Raw genomic sequence first — 17,121 nt, 5'->3', positions numbered from 1 at the left:
CAGCTTCTCTTAGTTGCCTTTCTCGAACATTACTAGCCAAGGTTACTGAGCATCCCCCAACATTTGTCTTCACACATCTCCTTCATCTCCAGGATCTTTCCCTACTTCTGGTGCTTTTCATCCAGACGTGATCTTCACTTTCTTGTTTCTAGCCCTGAGCTCCAAGTTTTGCTTGCAATCAACCTGCTAACTGGTGGATCTGCCTCCTATCTTATTACTAATTGGAGTACTTAGGACATGCCCCTATTGTTTAGTGCAGCTGCTATCAAAATGTATAATTAGTCCATGGCTTGTGCTTCAGAGGACAGCTCAAAGTTCAGCTTTGGACATTCATGCACACACACAATTCTCTGCTATCTGACAGCATTCCAAATTTAAAACGGATGGTTTTGCCTGCCACCAGCCTCTATACTAGTGACAGAAAGTAAGTGTATACTACAGATCAGGAAAAGGTGGAGAAAGGAAGCTGCCAAGGCAAAACAAGGGTATTAGGTGGTGTTTGTTAAAAGTGAGACAGCATCCTTCAAATAACTGAGTAATGTCCAGTGAGTAAAATTGGAAGATTCATAAACTCTGTCAGGTTAAATGTAAAAATAAAATAAGGCAGGCTAAAAACACCGAATGAGCAACAGCCTGTAAATGGGGTAGAAGCTCGTAAATCCTTTTTTAAACATTTCAGGAGTAGGACTGTCTGTTGAGCCATAGATTATCACTGCAAAAGACAAGGTAAGGCCATGACAGGAGAAAAGTGTTCACCTCATGGACGAACTTAAAAAGGTTTATTTATTTATGGGGGACTTATAAAGGATCAGTCTAATTAAACTGACTATAAAATAAACTATGGAATACAAGACCAAAATGAACCTTGATACTTCAGGGCAAGTGAACAATATTCACCCAAGGGATCTGCCAGAACTCACAGATGAAGTAGTTGAAGAGCTGGCTATGGTGTCCAGCTCCTCATTTGAAAAGTCTTAGGCCCTGAGGCCTAGAAAGCTGCCAGATGTGACATCAATTTTCTGAAAGGGTTCTGGAGGAGATCCAAGGAACTAGCAGAGCCTGATTGAGCCCATTATTAGAAACTGTGGTTTAAAATAATCAGGAAGGAAAAATAGAGTATACTGAGGAAGAGTCACCATGACTTCTTTTAAGAGAAGCCCTATATCACAAAGCTCCTGAAGTGCTTTGAAGGCTTTGGGATGTGTATGGGATAAGGAAACTTCTATTCATAGAGTATACTCAGGCCTTTTAAAGGTATCTTCTTGTAGTCTGACACGAAATTCAGAACTTATGTGTATGTTGGTTGAAAGATAGTCAGCAGAGATAAAAATAAATTATGAGACCTGACTTATCACAATTGATCAAGTCTTCAGGTGGACTTGTCAGGTCTGTCTGAATAGTAGCCAAAAAAACCAAACGTACTTTTAAGAATAGTCACACTGGAAAAGGGACAGGTAAACAGGGTGTCCTGGGGCCACTTTCGCAAGCCTTTAGTGCATCTCACTTTAATATCATGTGCAAGGCTCAGAACTGATGAAGAAGATAGGGGTTGTATGGAGAAGGGTCAGTGGAACAGCTTCTGTAAAAGATGTAGCAATATCAGATAGGGCTCATCAGCCTGAGAAAGAGGTGTCTGAAGAGAGATCTGACAAAGGTTTGTAAAGTCCTGAGAGGCATGGAAAAGACACCTGACAGATGACAGTTCTTTGCCAATGTAAGCATGAAGGTCATCAAAAGAGATTAGTAGCTGCTCTGTTCCAAAAGGGATGAAGAAGTGCTTGTCTCAAAAAATGTAGGTCCCTGTGCTGTCGGAGGCTGTGAATGTGAAAAGTTCACACAGGTGCAGAACATAAATGTGCAACGTCATGGAAGAAAAATCCTCCTGAAGGCTATCAGATACAAAGCCTCTGGCCCAGGAAGTCACTGAGCTGTAAAATGTGTGAGAGTGCTCAGGGGAAGTATCACGTCCCTGTGCGCTCCTGTGTAGGTATTTGTTCTTGGCCACAGCTAGAAACAGGTCCTGGGCAGGTGAGCTGCCAGCCCGGTCTAATACAGCTGTATTTATGTTACAGCTTTATAATCCTCCTGTAAGAGTGGAAACCACATGACCCAGAATATCTAGCCTGGAAAAAGCACGGGATGCTGCATGGCTGGGAATGGCCTTACCAGGAATGATGGGAGAGTGAACTAGAGGACAGCTTAAATTAGGTGTTTTAATTAAAAGGCATTGCAATTCAACATGAAGTCTCTGACAGAGAGGAAAAAAAAAGAAAAAATACACCAAGAAATATCTGAAGATAGCAACTTGCACAATGCTCACCCCACAGGCTTCCACCAGCTGCTGAGAGTGTATCCAAGCCACGAGTTTCTTTCATAAACTCTTGGATCCAGGGTATAATACATATACCTCTGATACATGCTCTTGGCCTGGCTGAAGCAGGGTCTTTTAGATCTTTGTGGATTGAATCCTGGTTATTTACGTTTCTATCTTTAGTTACAAAACATTGTGACACATTTTTAACTGTAAAACCTTTAGCTAATCATTGATAAGACTGGTGACTATAAAATAGTGCTGTAGTTATTCAGAGCCTACAACTTCCTCTTTCAAAGTTTAGTGCTTAGATATTCCTTGTCTGTTTAAACTGTATTTTTACCCTGAAAAGAGCAGAACTTGTGAGAGGTACAGATATAATCCTGGGATTTTCTTACTCGCAAAAAAAGAAGCATGCTCTGGAAGTTGTTAATTTCACAAGCTGCCCCTCAGAAATTTAGATTTGAAGAAAAGCATGGGTATTTTCTGGAAAGAAAAAAACATGCTTTGTTACTTCTGTTGCTCCTGTTGCCCCTCCATTTGGGATTTTAATCAGGTCATGTGCCTTTCCTGCATGAACTGATACACATTCTCCTGCTCCCCAGCTACAGTTGCTGAAGCTGCTATACTGTGCCTGAGGAAAGACAACATTAATTGCAGATCAGTGCTTTTATATGAATATTAACTGTCAGATAGACATATCAGGTCAAACATGAAATTATTTATAACCTGGATCCTCAGGTGTAGTGTATATGTGTGTGACCAAGGGAAAGATCCTGTTAAACTAATCCTACAAAACCCTACTAATGGCCAGGGGTATGTATTACTTTTTATGAAACCTAATCACAGGCGAGAAGGCAAAGGAACAGACTAATTGAGATGAATGTTCTAAATTAAACAAACAAAAAGTTGTATTCAGGGAATCTGGAAGTTTCTCCACCGTTCATTTCACTGACCCTAAGACCAGTGAGCCTCCTGCTGCTGCAGCTGACCAGGAGAGGCAGGACTTGAACTGAAAAATCTTCAATATGGCTCTTGTAAGATTGTCTCCTAGTGTGTGTAGCAACTGCAGTCAAAACAAGGGCAAGGTCTCTTGTCTATACAGATAGCAGTCAACCCAGCAGTGATACCCAGTTAGGATATCCTGGTGGTGTTAGAAGGATGCAGTAGTGCTGCGTGAGAGTGCCATGCTGAGTTGGAGCGAGGAGAAACACAGCATTAGGCTCAGTCTAAGGACAAACATCTGGACATCAAAGCTGCAGCTGACACCCTGTGGTAGATGCCAGAGCCTGCAGAGGAATGTGAGCTGCCCTGCTGAGCACCTGCACTGCTGACAGACGGTTTCTGGTAACACCCAGACCAAGATTGCAGCCCTGGTATAGATGAGGCCAAAGGGAGTTGAGGCAGTACAACATATCACTGTGGATCTGGAGACCCTGTCACATGTTCTGATCTCAGAGCTGCTTCTGCTCTGTTCTCACTGTCCCCTGATGGAGCTGGGCAAGTAGCATCTTCCTGGGTACCCCTCAGGAACGAGAAGAATGAGAGGGGAGCACTCTCCTATTTCCTTACCCACAGCAGGCAATGCTCGGGCTCTCTACAGCAAAGCGCCAGCACAGAGCACCTTCTTTTGCTGTGTCCATCAGAGGGCGAGGTCTTCCAGGGACAGGTCCTGGCTCTTCAGTGAGATCACTCCAGCTGTACACCTTATGGGTGAGCTGGTCTGCAGAGGAGAGGCAAGAGGTATGAGAAAGAAAGAAAAAAATCCTGCCTTCTCTGTCTCACCCATTGTTCAAAGACTGAATACTGTGGCAATATGTTGATATCTTTCCATCATCGCACAAGCTGAAAAGGTATTGCCGACCATATCCTGTGTAGTACTACCATGATTTTCCCAGACTCTCTCAGGCTGGCAGTGATATAGGCAGTGGAAGAGAGTATCTGTATCTCTGGGGATTTTAGCTTGAGATAGGAGGATCCCAAAAGGAAACAGTGAAAAATGAGACAATTTAGCAAAACTGACAGGAATTAATGAAGTGATTCTGTTCCTCTGTCCCTGTGTTTCCAGGTGAAAAGGATTCATCAAAACGATATTGTCTGTTCTGTCTGTGGGGTGAAGAGGGCTCTGCCTGCCCAGACAAATTGATTTAGTTTTGGTTTCTTTTACATTTTGCCATCCAGAGTTGTATGTTTGGGCACTCACAGGTGAGAGAAAGAGAGAGAGAGAGGACTGGGTTTACAAGCGGTCACAAGCAGTAGAACCACAGCAGCAATTATGCTGCTGTGATCTAGCAGCAGCTGACAGCCAAGAGCTCTCAGAGTCACCTCATCTTTCCATAGATGAACTTGGGGAGAAATCTGATAAATGCATAAACCAGCAACTAACTTTTGAACAAAAATACAACATGGATGAATTGCATCACAGTTGCCAGTACAGGTTTTCTTTCATGCTGCAGTTCCTTAGTCGACTTGTTGGGCTATCTAGATCATGAATCCACAACTGGTTGTGAATGGAAACTAGTTGTCCCTGGAATTAGGGACATGCATCATACTGGTTGAGAGCCAGCGGAACATAAGCCAGTTGTACCCAGGTGGCCAAGAAGGCCAATGGCATCCTGGTCAGTACCAACAATAGTGTGGCAAGCAGGAACAGGGCAGTGATTGTCCCTCTGTATGTGACACTGGTGAGGCCACACCTTGAGTGCTGTGTCCAGTTCTGGGCCCCTCACTACAAGAAGGACATTGAGGCGCTAGGGCATGTCCAGGCACTAAAAGGGCAACAGAGCTGGTGAAGGGTCTGGAAAACAAGTCTGATGAGGAGTGGCTGAGGGAAGGGGGGGCCTGTTTGGCCTGGAGTAAAGGAGGCTTATGGGGACCTTACTCCTCTCTACAACTCCCTGAAAGGAGTTTGTGGCAAGGAGAGGATTGGTCTTTTCTCACAGGTAACAAGTGACATGATGAGAGGAAATGGCTTTAAGTTGTGCCAGGGAAGGCTTGGATTGAATATTAGGAAAAATTTCTTCACTCAGAGGGTGGTCAGATATTAACATAGGCTGTCGAGGAAAGTGGTGAAATCCCCGTGCCTGGAAGTGTTCAAAAAATGTGTGCATATGGCACCTGGGGACACAGTTTAGTGGTGATACAGCAGTGCTGGGCTAATGGTGGGACTTGATAATCTTGGAGGTATTTTCCAGCCTTAATGATTTTATGATTCTATATGGCAGTTTAAGGCATGAGGTGAGAATTGCAGGAAAGAAGTTCTGGAAACAAGTAGAATGTAATTACTTTCAACTATGCAACAAGGAGACAGGAACCAAAAAAGTGGGAAGAATTCTTCAGGTCTGCCACATGGAGAATGAGCTTGATTTGTAGGGGTTTTTTACTGAAGTGCATGGGGCTTGGTTTTTTTTCAATCCAGAGTGAAGTTTGAGTTGTTTCTCAAGCACTCCTGTTTCTGAGTGATTGATCATTCAGAGACAAGAGATGCCCATTGAGACCATTTATGGAGTGGTTGCAAAAGCAAAGTGAGAGCAATGCATGGGTGACTGAAACACATCAGAGGCTGCTGCCGCTTCTCTGCCCCTAACAAAGAGCTCTGGGCTTGCAGAGGTGACTCAGAGGACCAAACAGGAATGCTAAATGGATGACGGAAGAGCATCACTAAGTGTTACAGATAGGTTGCCAGCCACCCTGAGAGCAATGATACCTTGTGTTATCTACAAGGTTTGACAGGCTCTGTGTGTTCATGTGACAGAAATCCTCCTACTGCTGCAATCAAAAGATTTTAAGAGGTTAAGGTCTGTAGTAAAGTGATGCTTCCCACTTCTGTCCCCATAGCAGAGGTGTGCTCTGGTAGGGCTGTAACACACAAGCATTAATAGTGTCTCTCTGTCTCTCTCTAGGTTCTCAAGCATCTGCGACACTTAAATTTCACCAATAACATGGGGGAGCAAGTGGATTTTGATGAGTTTGGGGACCTGGTAGGAAATTACTCAATAATCAATTGGCATCTCTCTCCGGAGGATGGCTCGGTTGTCTTCGAAGAGGTTGGGCACTACAACGTTTATGCCAAGAAAGGGGAGAGGCTCTTTATCAATGAAAACAAGATCCTATGGGGTGGATTCTCTAAGGAGGTAAGTGCTTAAATCCTCACAGCAATGTTTTCCAGGTTTCCACAAGCTGAAATTGGAACTAATCCTGCACACTCTTCATATTATGGCTCCATGTCTCTTTAAAAGATCCTTTCACCTTACTGCATACATGGTCTCCGCCATAGTCTTCCATACCCTTCCTATATACTGAAACAACAGGTAGCTGCTTCTTCCATCCTGTACATTTGTTGACCCTGGGTATTGATAGTTCAAATAATGTCTTTTTTTTTTCCTGGCCCAAGCAGATAGTATAGAATTTTATAGTACTATTTCAACAAGGTTGAGAAATTCATTACCCAAGTCTGGTTGTTGACTAAATGAAATTTTCCTGAGTTCAGTAGTTTCATTGCTGAAAAGAGCCATCTCTTTCACTCCCAGTATCTCTGTATCTTGCTCTTACTTATATTTGCAGTTCTTTCTGCTCCCTTTACCCACCAAGTCCCAGAGCCTTCCTCACATCCTTGCCTTGCAAACTAAAAAGAGCAAGCTCTGTCAATCTGCCCACGTAAACTTGGACATGGTGCTTAAGTAGTGGGAGATGGCAGCACCTGCTAACCTTTATTTGTATTCTCCTTGAGAGTGCTTCTGCAGTCTCAGAAGTAGTGATCTCAAAATGTATCAATTGACTCTAGTCAGCCCTAAGTCCTTCTCCTCTGTCTTGTATACATTAAATATTTTCAGTATAATTATTGTCACTAGCATCCTGGCTGTGTCTGACCCATATGATGGAAACATGATGCAGACATCTCCACACAAGAGCCAGGTGAACTAAAGAAACAGAGTTTCCTTTGGCAGAAACTCTGACTCCCAGAGGGAATACTGAGCAGGCATATGGTTTGTGGTCTGGGAATTGACACAGGGAGCAGAGTACTAGCTCAGAAATGTCACTGCCAGGCCCTGCTGCAATGTTTAGATGTGTTAAACCACCACCTGATTAATGAGCAAGGTAATTCACTTCCAGGTGATTGTTCACATTGACTGGCAGATCAGGTAATGCTTCTGCCTTAGCTACATTTGCCCAAAACACAGCATCAGTTCAGACTTGGCTTTACTCCAGCTTCACTTCTGGTTCAAGTCCAGAGCACTCTGAAGGAAGCATGGATTGAGCAGAGCATAATACCACAGAGATATTGAGCTCAGGCTTTTCTGAGCCCAGTTGGAGTCTCTGAGCACAAACTACAAATGGAATGTTAAAAACCCTGATATTCTAATCCCCCCTTCTGATTATTTCAAATGCAACTTACACTTTTTCCAACAGTTAGGAATTTATTGATTTTTACTCAAACTGAGTAATTCTGTTCTCTGGTCTAAATTTCTCCAGCAGTCTAATATTTTATTTCCATTCTCTGTCCTAAACAGTTAAAAATGTGACAGGATGTTGTTGAGTGTAATGCCAAGCCATGTAAATTTTGTGCAGTGGATGGGTTTGCGATGTCTATGTCTGCTGCAGCCCTTTTTTTTCAGTTTATAGACTTCTAATTTCTTCCAGATAAAAGGCTCTCCTCAAAGAGAGTACCCAGTAGTTCGCTCACTGTGCCTCTTGTCATCCTCAAAAAAAGTTTAAATGTAGGTAGTTTTAACACAGGAACTTCAGCATTGAGCAGACTTGCAAAAGAACGAATTAAAGAGTAGGTAAGATAGATAGATTCATTTTGGCAGAACTTGATGAAATTCCCCACAGAATACTTAAGAATTCAGCCAAAGCAATCACAAAAGTACTAGCAATTCATCTTTGAGAAATGTGGAGGATGCATGATGTCCCAAAGGATTAGAGTGTAATCGTAATACCTGTTTTTAAAGCAGTTATAGGAGAGCCAAGGGAATTACACACAATTGAGTTGAGCTTCAGTAACCTAAAATACTTGATAAAAAAATATTAAACCATTTATAAACACTTAGAGGTTAATAAACTGATAAGAACAAGCCAACATGTATTTGTCAAGATGAAATCATGCCAAACCAATTTAATTTTCCTGCTTGTAAGCTCAATCAGCTTAGTAGATAATGGGGAAGCAGTGTGTGACTTCAAACAGGCCTTTGATTCAGCCCTGTTCAAAATCACTGGTAGCAGCCTAGGGAAACCAGCCTAGACTGATGAAGTCCTCTTGATGGATGCACTGCCTGCTCAAAGACTGTCCCAAGGATTAGGAACATTGTGTTAATAGCAACAGGTACTAACAGTGAAGAGTGCTTCAAGTAGGGAGCCGCAGGAATTTGCCCTGGATATGTGTCAGTCCAGTTAGTGATGTCATCCTGATCAACACCTAAGGAACAGCATTCCCAAACTGCGCTGCAGCTACACTTCGGAGTGATAGGCAACAGAGACTGCCCTCAGCTGCGGGTGAATAGCTGAGCCACAGAGGGGTCATCTCTGCATAGGAGTTGCTATTACTGAGGGCTTGCTTCCCCTGTAGCTGAGATCGATGCCTGCATACACAGGCAACTTCAGACCATACCCAGGACTCACTGCTTAAGTGCATCAGCACAGGAAGTCTGTGGAGATCAGCAGGTTGGCAGCACTCAGGTAAACCTGAAGCAAACTTCCAAAAAGGTGAATGGAAGACAGAACAACTGTTAAGCATATATGGATCATGGTACTTTGCTAGCAGTGGAAATTGTAGGTTTAACTCTCTTGAGCTGAGAAAGCCATATTCTGTGTCAACTGTCTTTCCTTAATTTAGCTGGGAAAAGACAACCTCAGCCTCAGGTCATGACTCTGTGTGACAAAGACCCAGGCTTCCATTTACCATGCAGAAATCCTTGTATCAGTGTACTTCAGGCAAGCAGTGAGCTTTCCCATGCAACCACTTGCTGCCAGGACACAATGCCCCAGTGGGCTTAGGCGCAGCATAAACAGCCAGCAGGTGACAGAGCTCATCATTTGCATCAGTAGGGGTCTGGAAACCTTTGGATCTGCATAGAGCTACTGATTTGCATCTCTAGATGCTCAGTGTTCTTAAGGAAGAAGGGGGCTTCAGAAAACTGTTTTAATTCCCATAAATTATTAGCAGACAATATGCCATATATGGAATTGGGGATCAGTAGTCAGGGCCCCTCATTTCCAAGGCTGACTCAAATTCCTGCCAGTAGAGATTGATTGTCTTTTCTTTTAACCATCTAATGACTGGTTTTGGGTATGTATATCATGGTCACATTCCAGTTTGCAATGTCCACAACACAGGAGAGATTACAAAGATCTGCTGATCTTCCTTACCATCCCTTGATGTGTTCCTTTGAAGAAATCTCACTGCAGTGGGTTGGGGAAGGACTATTGTGCAGAGTGTGTCTGTTCTGTGGGAGGAAGAGGTGAGCATTTGAGGCTCTTCATCCAGCAATAACACCCTTGGAGGAAGCCCAAGGTCTTGCCATAGAAAGGCACTGGCACCTTTAACCTGCTTGGGCTCTTTTCTTGCAGGTGCCTTTCTCCAACTGCAGCAGGGACTGCCTGCCGGGCACGAGGAAGGGCATCATTGAGGGAGAGCCCACCTGCTGCTTCGAGTGTGTGGACTGCCCCGACGGGGAGTACAGCGACGAGACAGGTAACACCCACAGAGCTGCTCTGGCCTTGTTGAGGGCGGTGCCCGCTGGGCATCTCCCACAGTTGGGCTGAAATCGCCTCTCTTCAATGCTGGGCTGGTGCCTGCCTTACCAGGCGGCTTCATGGAAAGTCTGAGGGACTTCTGAAAAGCTTACAGGGGTCAAGTCTTGTGGTTCTCAGATCCTGTCTACCGCTAGGCCTGCTTATCTCTTCTGCTCTGCATTAGGAAAATAAAGGCAGAGAACTTGAAAAACAACTTGCATATAGAAGGCCTCTCAGACAGCCACAAGCAAACTCTATTACACTGTAGCAGTAGCTTTTTTTCCTCCAAAAACCTGGAGCAGGGAGATACTCCCCATCCTAAATTCTGTAGTTATCTGTCTGCCTCCATCTTTTCCTCATATTGCCAGGGTTTTATTTCTTGCTTTACAAAGAAATAAAACCCATTGTATCCCATATTTCACAAGCAGAGAGGAATATCTGCCTTTATGGACTCACAAACTACAGGTTCTGTTGATCACTAGCACTGCAAAAGATCAGAATCTCTGCATCCTACTGAACACCCATGGACATCCTTTTTGTTTATTTCACTGGGAGCTTGGATCAAGCCACTCAGGTTCTGCAGTAGAGGGAAAACGTAACCTCAGTTTCAGAAATAGTTGAAAAATTTTGAATTTCTGACATCACTAGTGCTCCCTCGTTGTTGGGCATCCCCAGAGTAATGAAGACAAGTAAAGTCTTTCAGGATATCAGTCCTCTCCACACTGTAGAGTACTTGGGACCTTGTCACACCCTCTCCAGTGCACTGGTCCCAGCAAACACTGCAGACCTTGCCCAAGATGAACAATTCATTAAGCTGCTTTCAAAACTGAACAAGTGTTCTTTGGGAGAATCTCTGTCCAATCAGACATGAATGATATTTTATTAGCACGAACATATAGTACTACTGAATGCTTGGAACTAGCATTTTCAGATTAAATAGAAGTGATTTCTGGTCATGTGTAATAGGGATCTTCTGGTGTTTTTCACATAATTTTGGGAGCTAACTCTAGTGTGGAGGTGAACTTTATGGGGCTAAGGTGGCAACTGTCTTCTGACTCTAGAACTTCCTGCTGCAATTTTAGCTGACAGTAATGGTCTTCATTTCCTGTGCTTGCCACTTTTATAGGCATAGAGAGTAGTTTTACAACCAGTTTCATCCAGCTGAGGCAGCAATGCTACTGGAGGAAACAGTCTGTGCTTTCCCAGCTGTTTGCTCCCACCCTTTGTCTGGGAGCAGTGCTGGTACTTGTGCGACCATTGAACAAGTTGGGTCAGGTCTTTGGTCTTCCTGAAAACAAACTCATGGGAGGCTGAGTTTCCAACTAGAATGAGAAGCTGTGTGACTTTTAGTGCTAACAACGCAAAGGAGGGGGCAGGAATAAGTAGCCTTGCAGGAGGAGGGAGACCTGGTTTACTCCCATCAGTGGCAGCACAGTCTCTCAAGCCCCCACAAAACAGCAGTGAAAGCATATCTTTAGGGTGCAGTCCTAGATAACTGCCCCGTCTCTGGTACAGGCAGCTGGATTCCCTGCTACATGAAACCAGCTTTGCCTTGTCTGCAGCCTGCAGTTTGCAATGAGCTTCCAGGTAAAAGGCACAAGAAAAATAAGAATTATTGGCTGAATGGATGTAAATTAAATTACCTGGTGGTGAAAGCTTCTGACTGAGCTTTTGCATCTAGTGCCAGGTTTTCAAATGAACAGCTTAGGTGAGGTAATAAGTCCTTAGGAAAGCAGTATCATATCAGGTCATGGATGCTCTCCAACCATACCTCAAGAGCAAGAGAGCTTGAAAACCTTTGCCCTCCTTAGCTGGGCATTCCTGACTTTCTCATTAGCATCAATCTCTGCTCTGGAAGCTATGGTCGGAGTCTGTATCTGTGCTCAGGTGCAAAGCTCAGAGGGTGCTTGCTGTTGAAGGGGTTTTGTGAAATCACTGCCACCCCTTGCTATCCTGCTGGGATTCCAAAGGCAGAAGTAAATTGAGACCTCCAACTCTCTGAACCCTTTTCTACTGCCATCAAAGGAGTCATGGCCCTCCCTGCTGGAGCACAAGACCCATTTGAGTCAAAGAAGAGCAGTAGCAGCAAGTCCTTGCTTTTTCATCATGCCAGCCATTGGCATCACCATGCCATCACAGCAGGCACAACTGCTTTTGTGTAGAGGAAGGAGTTGGAGGAACCAATTTTCCCTTTGCAAGTATTAGTGGGACATTTGCTGGGTGTAGAGAGAGTGATACCATTACAACATGTCTTCCCCTGGTTATTCCAACATGACATGAGAATGTGCTGGGAGTCAAGGCCATTGCCTGCCTTCAGGGAAGAGCAATTTCTACACTAAGACTTGCCTCCATGGAATATGAAAAATGCTCTCAAAGCATTTAAGGTGGCAAGCATGCTTTTAATTTTCTCTGTAATAGAAAAGGCAGGATATTCAAATGATGATAAAAGTATGAGAGGTATGAAGACAAACAGAAGTAAAAGATAAAAGTGAAGGAACAAGGAAGAGGGGAAAACAGAGCCTGTGTAACAGCTGATCGCAGTCGAAGTTTGCAACATTTTGCCACGAAACGGATTACAAAAAACATGAAAGCAGGGGCAGGACTTCCTTTTAGCTGGAACCAAGCATGCTTTGTGTTTTGCTATACAGCCCACAGGAGGTTGGTTGTTTCTGTGTAAGAAACTCTGAGACATCAATGTATAACAGACACAGGAGTGGAACATTCCATGTATATAAGATCAAGGCCAGTGCATAGCTGCCATATGTGTCATCCCCCATTTCAGCCTCTCATTCTGACAAACCTTCCCTCTCCTTATCACTTTTTTTTCAGATGCGAGTGCCTGTGACAAGTGCCCTGAGGATTACTGGTCAAACGAGAACCACACATCCTGCATCCCCAAACAGATAGAGTTTCTGGCCTGGACTGAGCCCTTTGGGATTGCTCTGACTCTCTTTGCTGTACTTGGAATTTTCCTGACTTCTTTTGTTCTGGGAGTCTTCACCAAATTTCGCAACACACCCATCGTCAAGGCCACAAACCGGGAACTATCCTACCTCCTCCTCTTTTCCTTGCTATGCTGCTTCTCCAGCTCACTGTTCTTCATTGGTGAGCCCCAGAACTGGACTTGCCGTCTGCGACAGCCCGCTTTTGGCATCAGCTTTGTTCTCTGCATCTCCTGCATCCTGGTGAAAACCAACCGTGTCCTGCTCGTCTTTGAGGCAAAGATCCCCACGAGTCTCCACCGGAAGTGGTGGGGCCTCAACCTCCAGTTCCTTCTGGTCTTCTTGTGCACATTTGTGCAGATTGTCATCTGTGTGATTTGGCTCTATACAGCCCCACCATCCAGTTACCGAAACCATGAACTGGAGGATGAGATCATCTTCATCACCTGCCATGAAGGCTCCCTGATGGCACTCGGCTTCCTCATTGGCTACACCTGCCTACTGGCAGCCATCTGTTTCTTCTTTGCCTTCAAGTCTCGAAAGCTGCCTGAGAATTTTAATGAGGCCAAGTTCATCACCTTCAGCATGTTGATATTCTTCATCGTGTGGATCTCCTTCATCCCTGCTTACGCCAGCACATATGGCAAGTTTGTCTCTGCTGTGGAGGTGATTGCAATACTGGCCGCCAGCTTTGGGCTTCTGGCCTGCATCTTCTTCAACAAGGTCTACATCATCCTCTTCAAGCCCTCCCGCAACACAATCGAGGAGGTGCGCTGCAGCACAGCTGCCCACGCTTTCAAAGTGGCTGCCAGGGCCACGCTGAGACGGAGCAACGTGTCTCGCAAGCGCTCCAACAGCCTGGGGGGCTCCACTGGCTCCACCCCTTCCTCCTCCATCAGCAGCAAGAGCAACCACGAGGACCCTTTTCCTCTACCAGCCTGTGCTGAGCGGCAGCGCCAGCAGCAGCGCGGGTGCAAGCAAAAAGTCAGCTTTGGGAGTGGCACAGTGACCCTGTCACTGAGCTTTGAGGAGCCGCAGAAGAATGCCATGGCCAACAGGAATGCCAAGCACAGGAACTCACTGGAGGCCCAGAACAGTGATGACAGCCTGATGCGGCACCGGGCCCTGCTTCCCCTGCAGATCAATGAGCCCCTCGGGGCTGAGCCCGGCTTCCAGGCAGCTTCCAGCCCGGAGACAAGCTCGCAGGAGTCGGTGGTGGGAGACAACAAAGAAGAGGTACCAAGCCCTGAGGTGGAGCCTTCCCTGCCATCGGCTAACTCCCGAAATTTTATAGGCACTGGAGGTGGCTCTGTCACAGAGAACACGGTACATTCCTAACAAAAGATTGTGAAAGCACACCCGCCCCCCAGAGGAACGTGCTCACCTCTTGCTTCTGAATGGGAAGGGCAACAAACACACAGCGCTGTGACGCGGCCCCACCACACCTTAATGTTAGTGCTGGCAGGGTAACACATGTGCCTCCAGAGGAAGGAGGAGCCTTGGATTGAATTTGCATTTGCTTTATTGAAACGAGGACATCTCAGAAGGACAAGTGAAGATCGACTCTGGTGGGGCTTAAGCAGAAGTCTGCATGCTGCCTTGCCTCCATAAGCTTTTCCTGCCAGACTGCAACTCAGCTGACTATGGGAGGCACTAGGCAATTCTACTATACCCTGCTTTTACATTTATGTATAATATTCCTCTTTCCCACTATGTATAATATTCCCTCTTTATCCAGTATATGTGGTCTGTAACCATGTGCATCAGGACTCTCAGCTCTACAAAAGCAAGGTACACGGTTTCACTTCAGGAAAGCACAGTCATGGGGAAAATAAAAAAAAGCCCCCAACATCCTGCATGCTGTGTACAGCCAAGAGTGTGAACATGTAAAGTATTTAATGTGACAGAGCGCCCTGCTATTTATATTTAGTAATGTCCCAGTCTCTTCTTTCTGCCCAACAGGAAATATTGGACAGTACTCTCCATAGACTCCATTGCACTAGACCAAGCTACATAGGTTCCTACTTGTTTCCTCCAGCTGGAGTAGCTTTACCTCCCGTCAGCCTGTTTTGGTGGAGGGGGAGAACAGCTTGTGAATCCCTCCTGGAGAATGTTGCGAGAGCACAATAAGATGTATCCCTGATTGATTATGTCGCTAGTAGTTGTATGCTTAACCAAGTGTTGCTGCTGTACTATCCCACAAGGCATACATGGCTAACCCTTTCACACCATAGTCAGTGTTGTGCTTTGCCATATTAATCTGCCTCACACCTACACGGAGCATTGCGCCAGTCCTGGCGGTACTGGTGGGCCTGACACAGCAAATGAAACAAGGAGAAATGGAGGAGTTGGGGATGGAGGAGGAGCCCCCCAGCTGTGGTAATAGGATCACCAGACTGGGTGAATATCTGAAGTGTGTGTGCTGATAGATGACTGGGTGAGGAAGACATTCAGGCCTGGGTACTTGGACACACATAGAGACAAATAGATGAATTGGATATAGTTTAGCTCCTATGGGCCACCTCCTAGGTTATTTCCCATTTTGAAGAGAGGGCACCTAGCACAAAAATGGTGGACCGTACCTAAAGAAAAACAGTAAGGACTTCAGCAGAGAGCATAGCAGAACTTCATTACCCTTGTCCCACTCTTCCTAAAGCAGGCCTAACTGCTCCTGGTTTTGCAAGACATGCCTGGCTGGTTTTGATTCATGCTGGAAAAGTTGAAGAGAGTCATTTGGAGACAGATTTGTTGCAGCCTGATGAGAGAAAAAGCACCCCTGGGCAGCCTGGTGGGAGGTGCTAGGGTTACACTGCGGAATTTTTTTCCCCTCTTCCCAGATTCCATGTGCAGAACAAGCATCTGTCAGGAAGATGTCAGTACCCCCCCTCATTAAACATGAAGGTAGTCTAGACTACTATTGAAAGGTAGATGGGCCTGCAGCTCAGTGTGTGAGCAGAGACAAAAGGACTGTATTCGAATGCATTGGGGAAAACACCACAATTCTCTTGTTACTGTTTTTGCTTGGTTGTTCTTTTGCCAGGGCAGGCAAATAAAACTTACAGGTGACATTACTGCATAAAAACTTTGTTTTGCTGCCTCCACTTGTTGCTGACAAGGAAGAGGAGTTTTGACTTAGAAGAGCAAAGTGGAAGTCCAAAACCCCAAGAAGCCAACTGTTTAGACAAGTTATTTTAACCCTTTTTTTGATGTGTTACATCCCCCTCAGAGTGGGCTCAAATTTTCATTTCACCATATAAGAACCAATCCAACTGCAACTGTGAGGCTTGCAAATGACAATATTTGATTAAAACTATGGCACAGGTGGTTGGGGGGGAAAAAATAACTGGGAGATTGAAAACACAAATCCTTCTAGCCCCAGTTTTGGAAATCACGTTCTACCCCTGGACCCAGTGAGAGCTGCTCACTGCTTCTGAAACCCAGGTTCCTTCCCAGGCTGCTGACTGTGGCCTGTGGGTTCAATTTAGGGTATGGAGTTGAGCCCCAAGGTCTTCTAAGTCTAACTGCACAAACAGGGATGAGCACTAGATGGCAGAAAGGGCTAAAAAAAGTATTTTGGTTATGGCCTACACTTCCAAAAATTCCAATAGCCAAGTAGTTTTAGCTCTAGTGAATCATTCCTCTTGTGGCAAACCCAGCCCAGTAGCCCCTGAAGTGAAGCTGACAGCACTGAAACATGTAAGAGTTCAATGAGTGAAATCAACACAATTTACAAACCAAAGACTGTGTATGAACACATGCAATGTAAGAAACAGAAAGTCAGCATCAGCTACCTTGTTTGGAGAGAAATATTCACCAGCTATGTACACACTAGATAATATTGACATTTGGGTGCTTTTCATTCTTTGGGTGTTTTTCATTCTTTACATGTACTTAAAAGGAATTTATACTGTGGCACAGAACAAGTCTCCAAGAGCTGCAGTCATTTTTTAGTATGGCTACACATGATATATTTCCTGGGGAAGCCTCATCCACCCTCCCTGCTCTCATACTTGGAGCCATGAGGCTGCAGCTCCAATGTTGTGTGAGAGCTGCTGTGGCTGCAGTGTGAAACACACACTGGACATAAGGGAAGTTAAATAAAAAAGGCCTCCTTTGGGAAGGTGCTTTACAACCAAA

At 44.9% G+C, this 17,121-nt stretch overlaps 1 protein-coding gene across 2 annotated transcripts in view; it reads left to right on the top strand.

Annotated features, from left to right (window-relative positions):
* The window catches only part of CASR (calcium sensing receptor), a 77,735-nt gene extending 61,669 nt beyond the window's left edge, over positions 1–16,066 (top strand). For both annotated transcript variants that reach the window (XM_085069501.1, XM_085069510.1), the window contains exons 5-7: positions 6,214–6,444; positions 9,878–10,001; positions 12,872–16,066. In XM_085069501.1, the coding sequence (XP_084925627.1) occupies positions 6,214–6,444; positions 9,878–10,001; positions 12,872–14,322 (1,806 nt within the window). In that variant the 3' untranslated portion in view covers positions 14,323–16,066. The remainder of the gene's footprint in view (positions 1–6,213; positions 6,445–9,877; positions 10,002–12,871) is intronic.
* The last annotated feature ends 1,055 nt before the right edge of the window (positions 16,067–17,121 follow it).

The sequence above is a fragment of the Lichenostomus cassidix genome, chromosome 1 (assembly GCF_008360975.1).
Source record: "Lichenostomus cassidix isolate B80296 chromosome 1, HeHo_3.0, whole genome shotgun sequence".
NCBI lineage: Eukaryota > Metazoa > Chordata > Aves > Passeriformes > Meliphagidae > Lichenostomus > Lichenostomus cassidix.
This window is presented reverse-complemented; position numbering and strand designations above follow the sequence as displayed.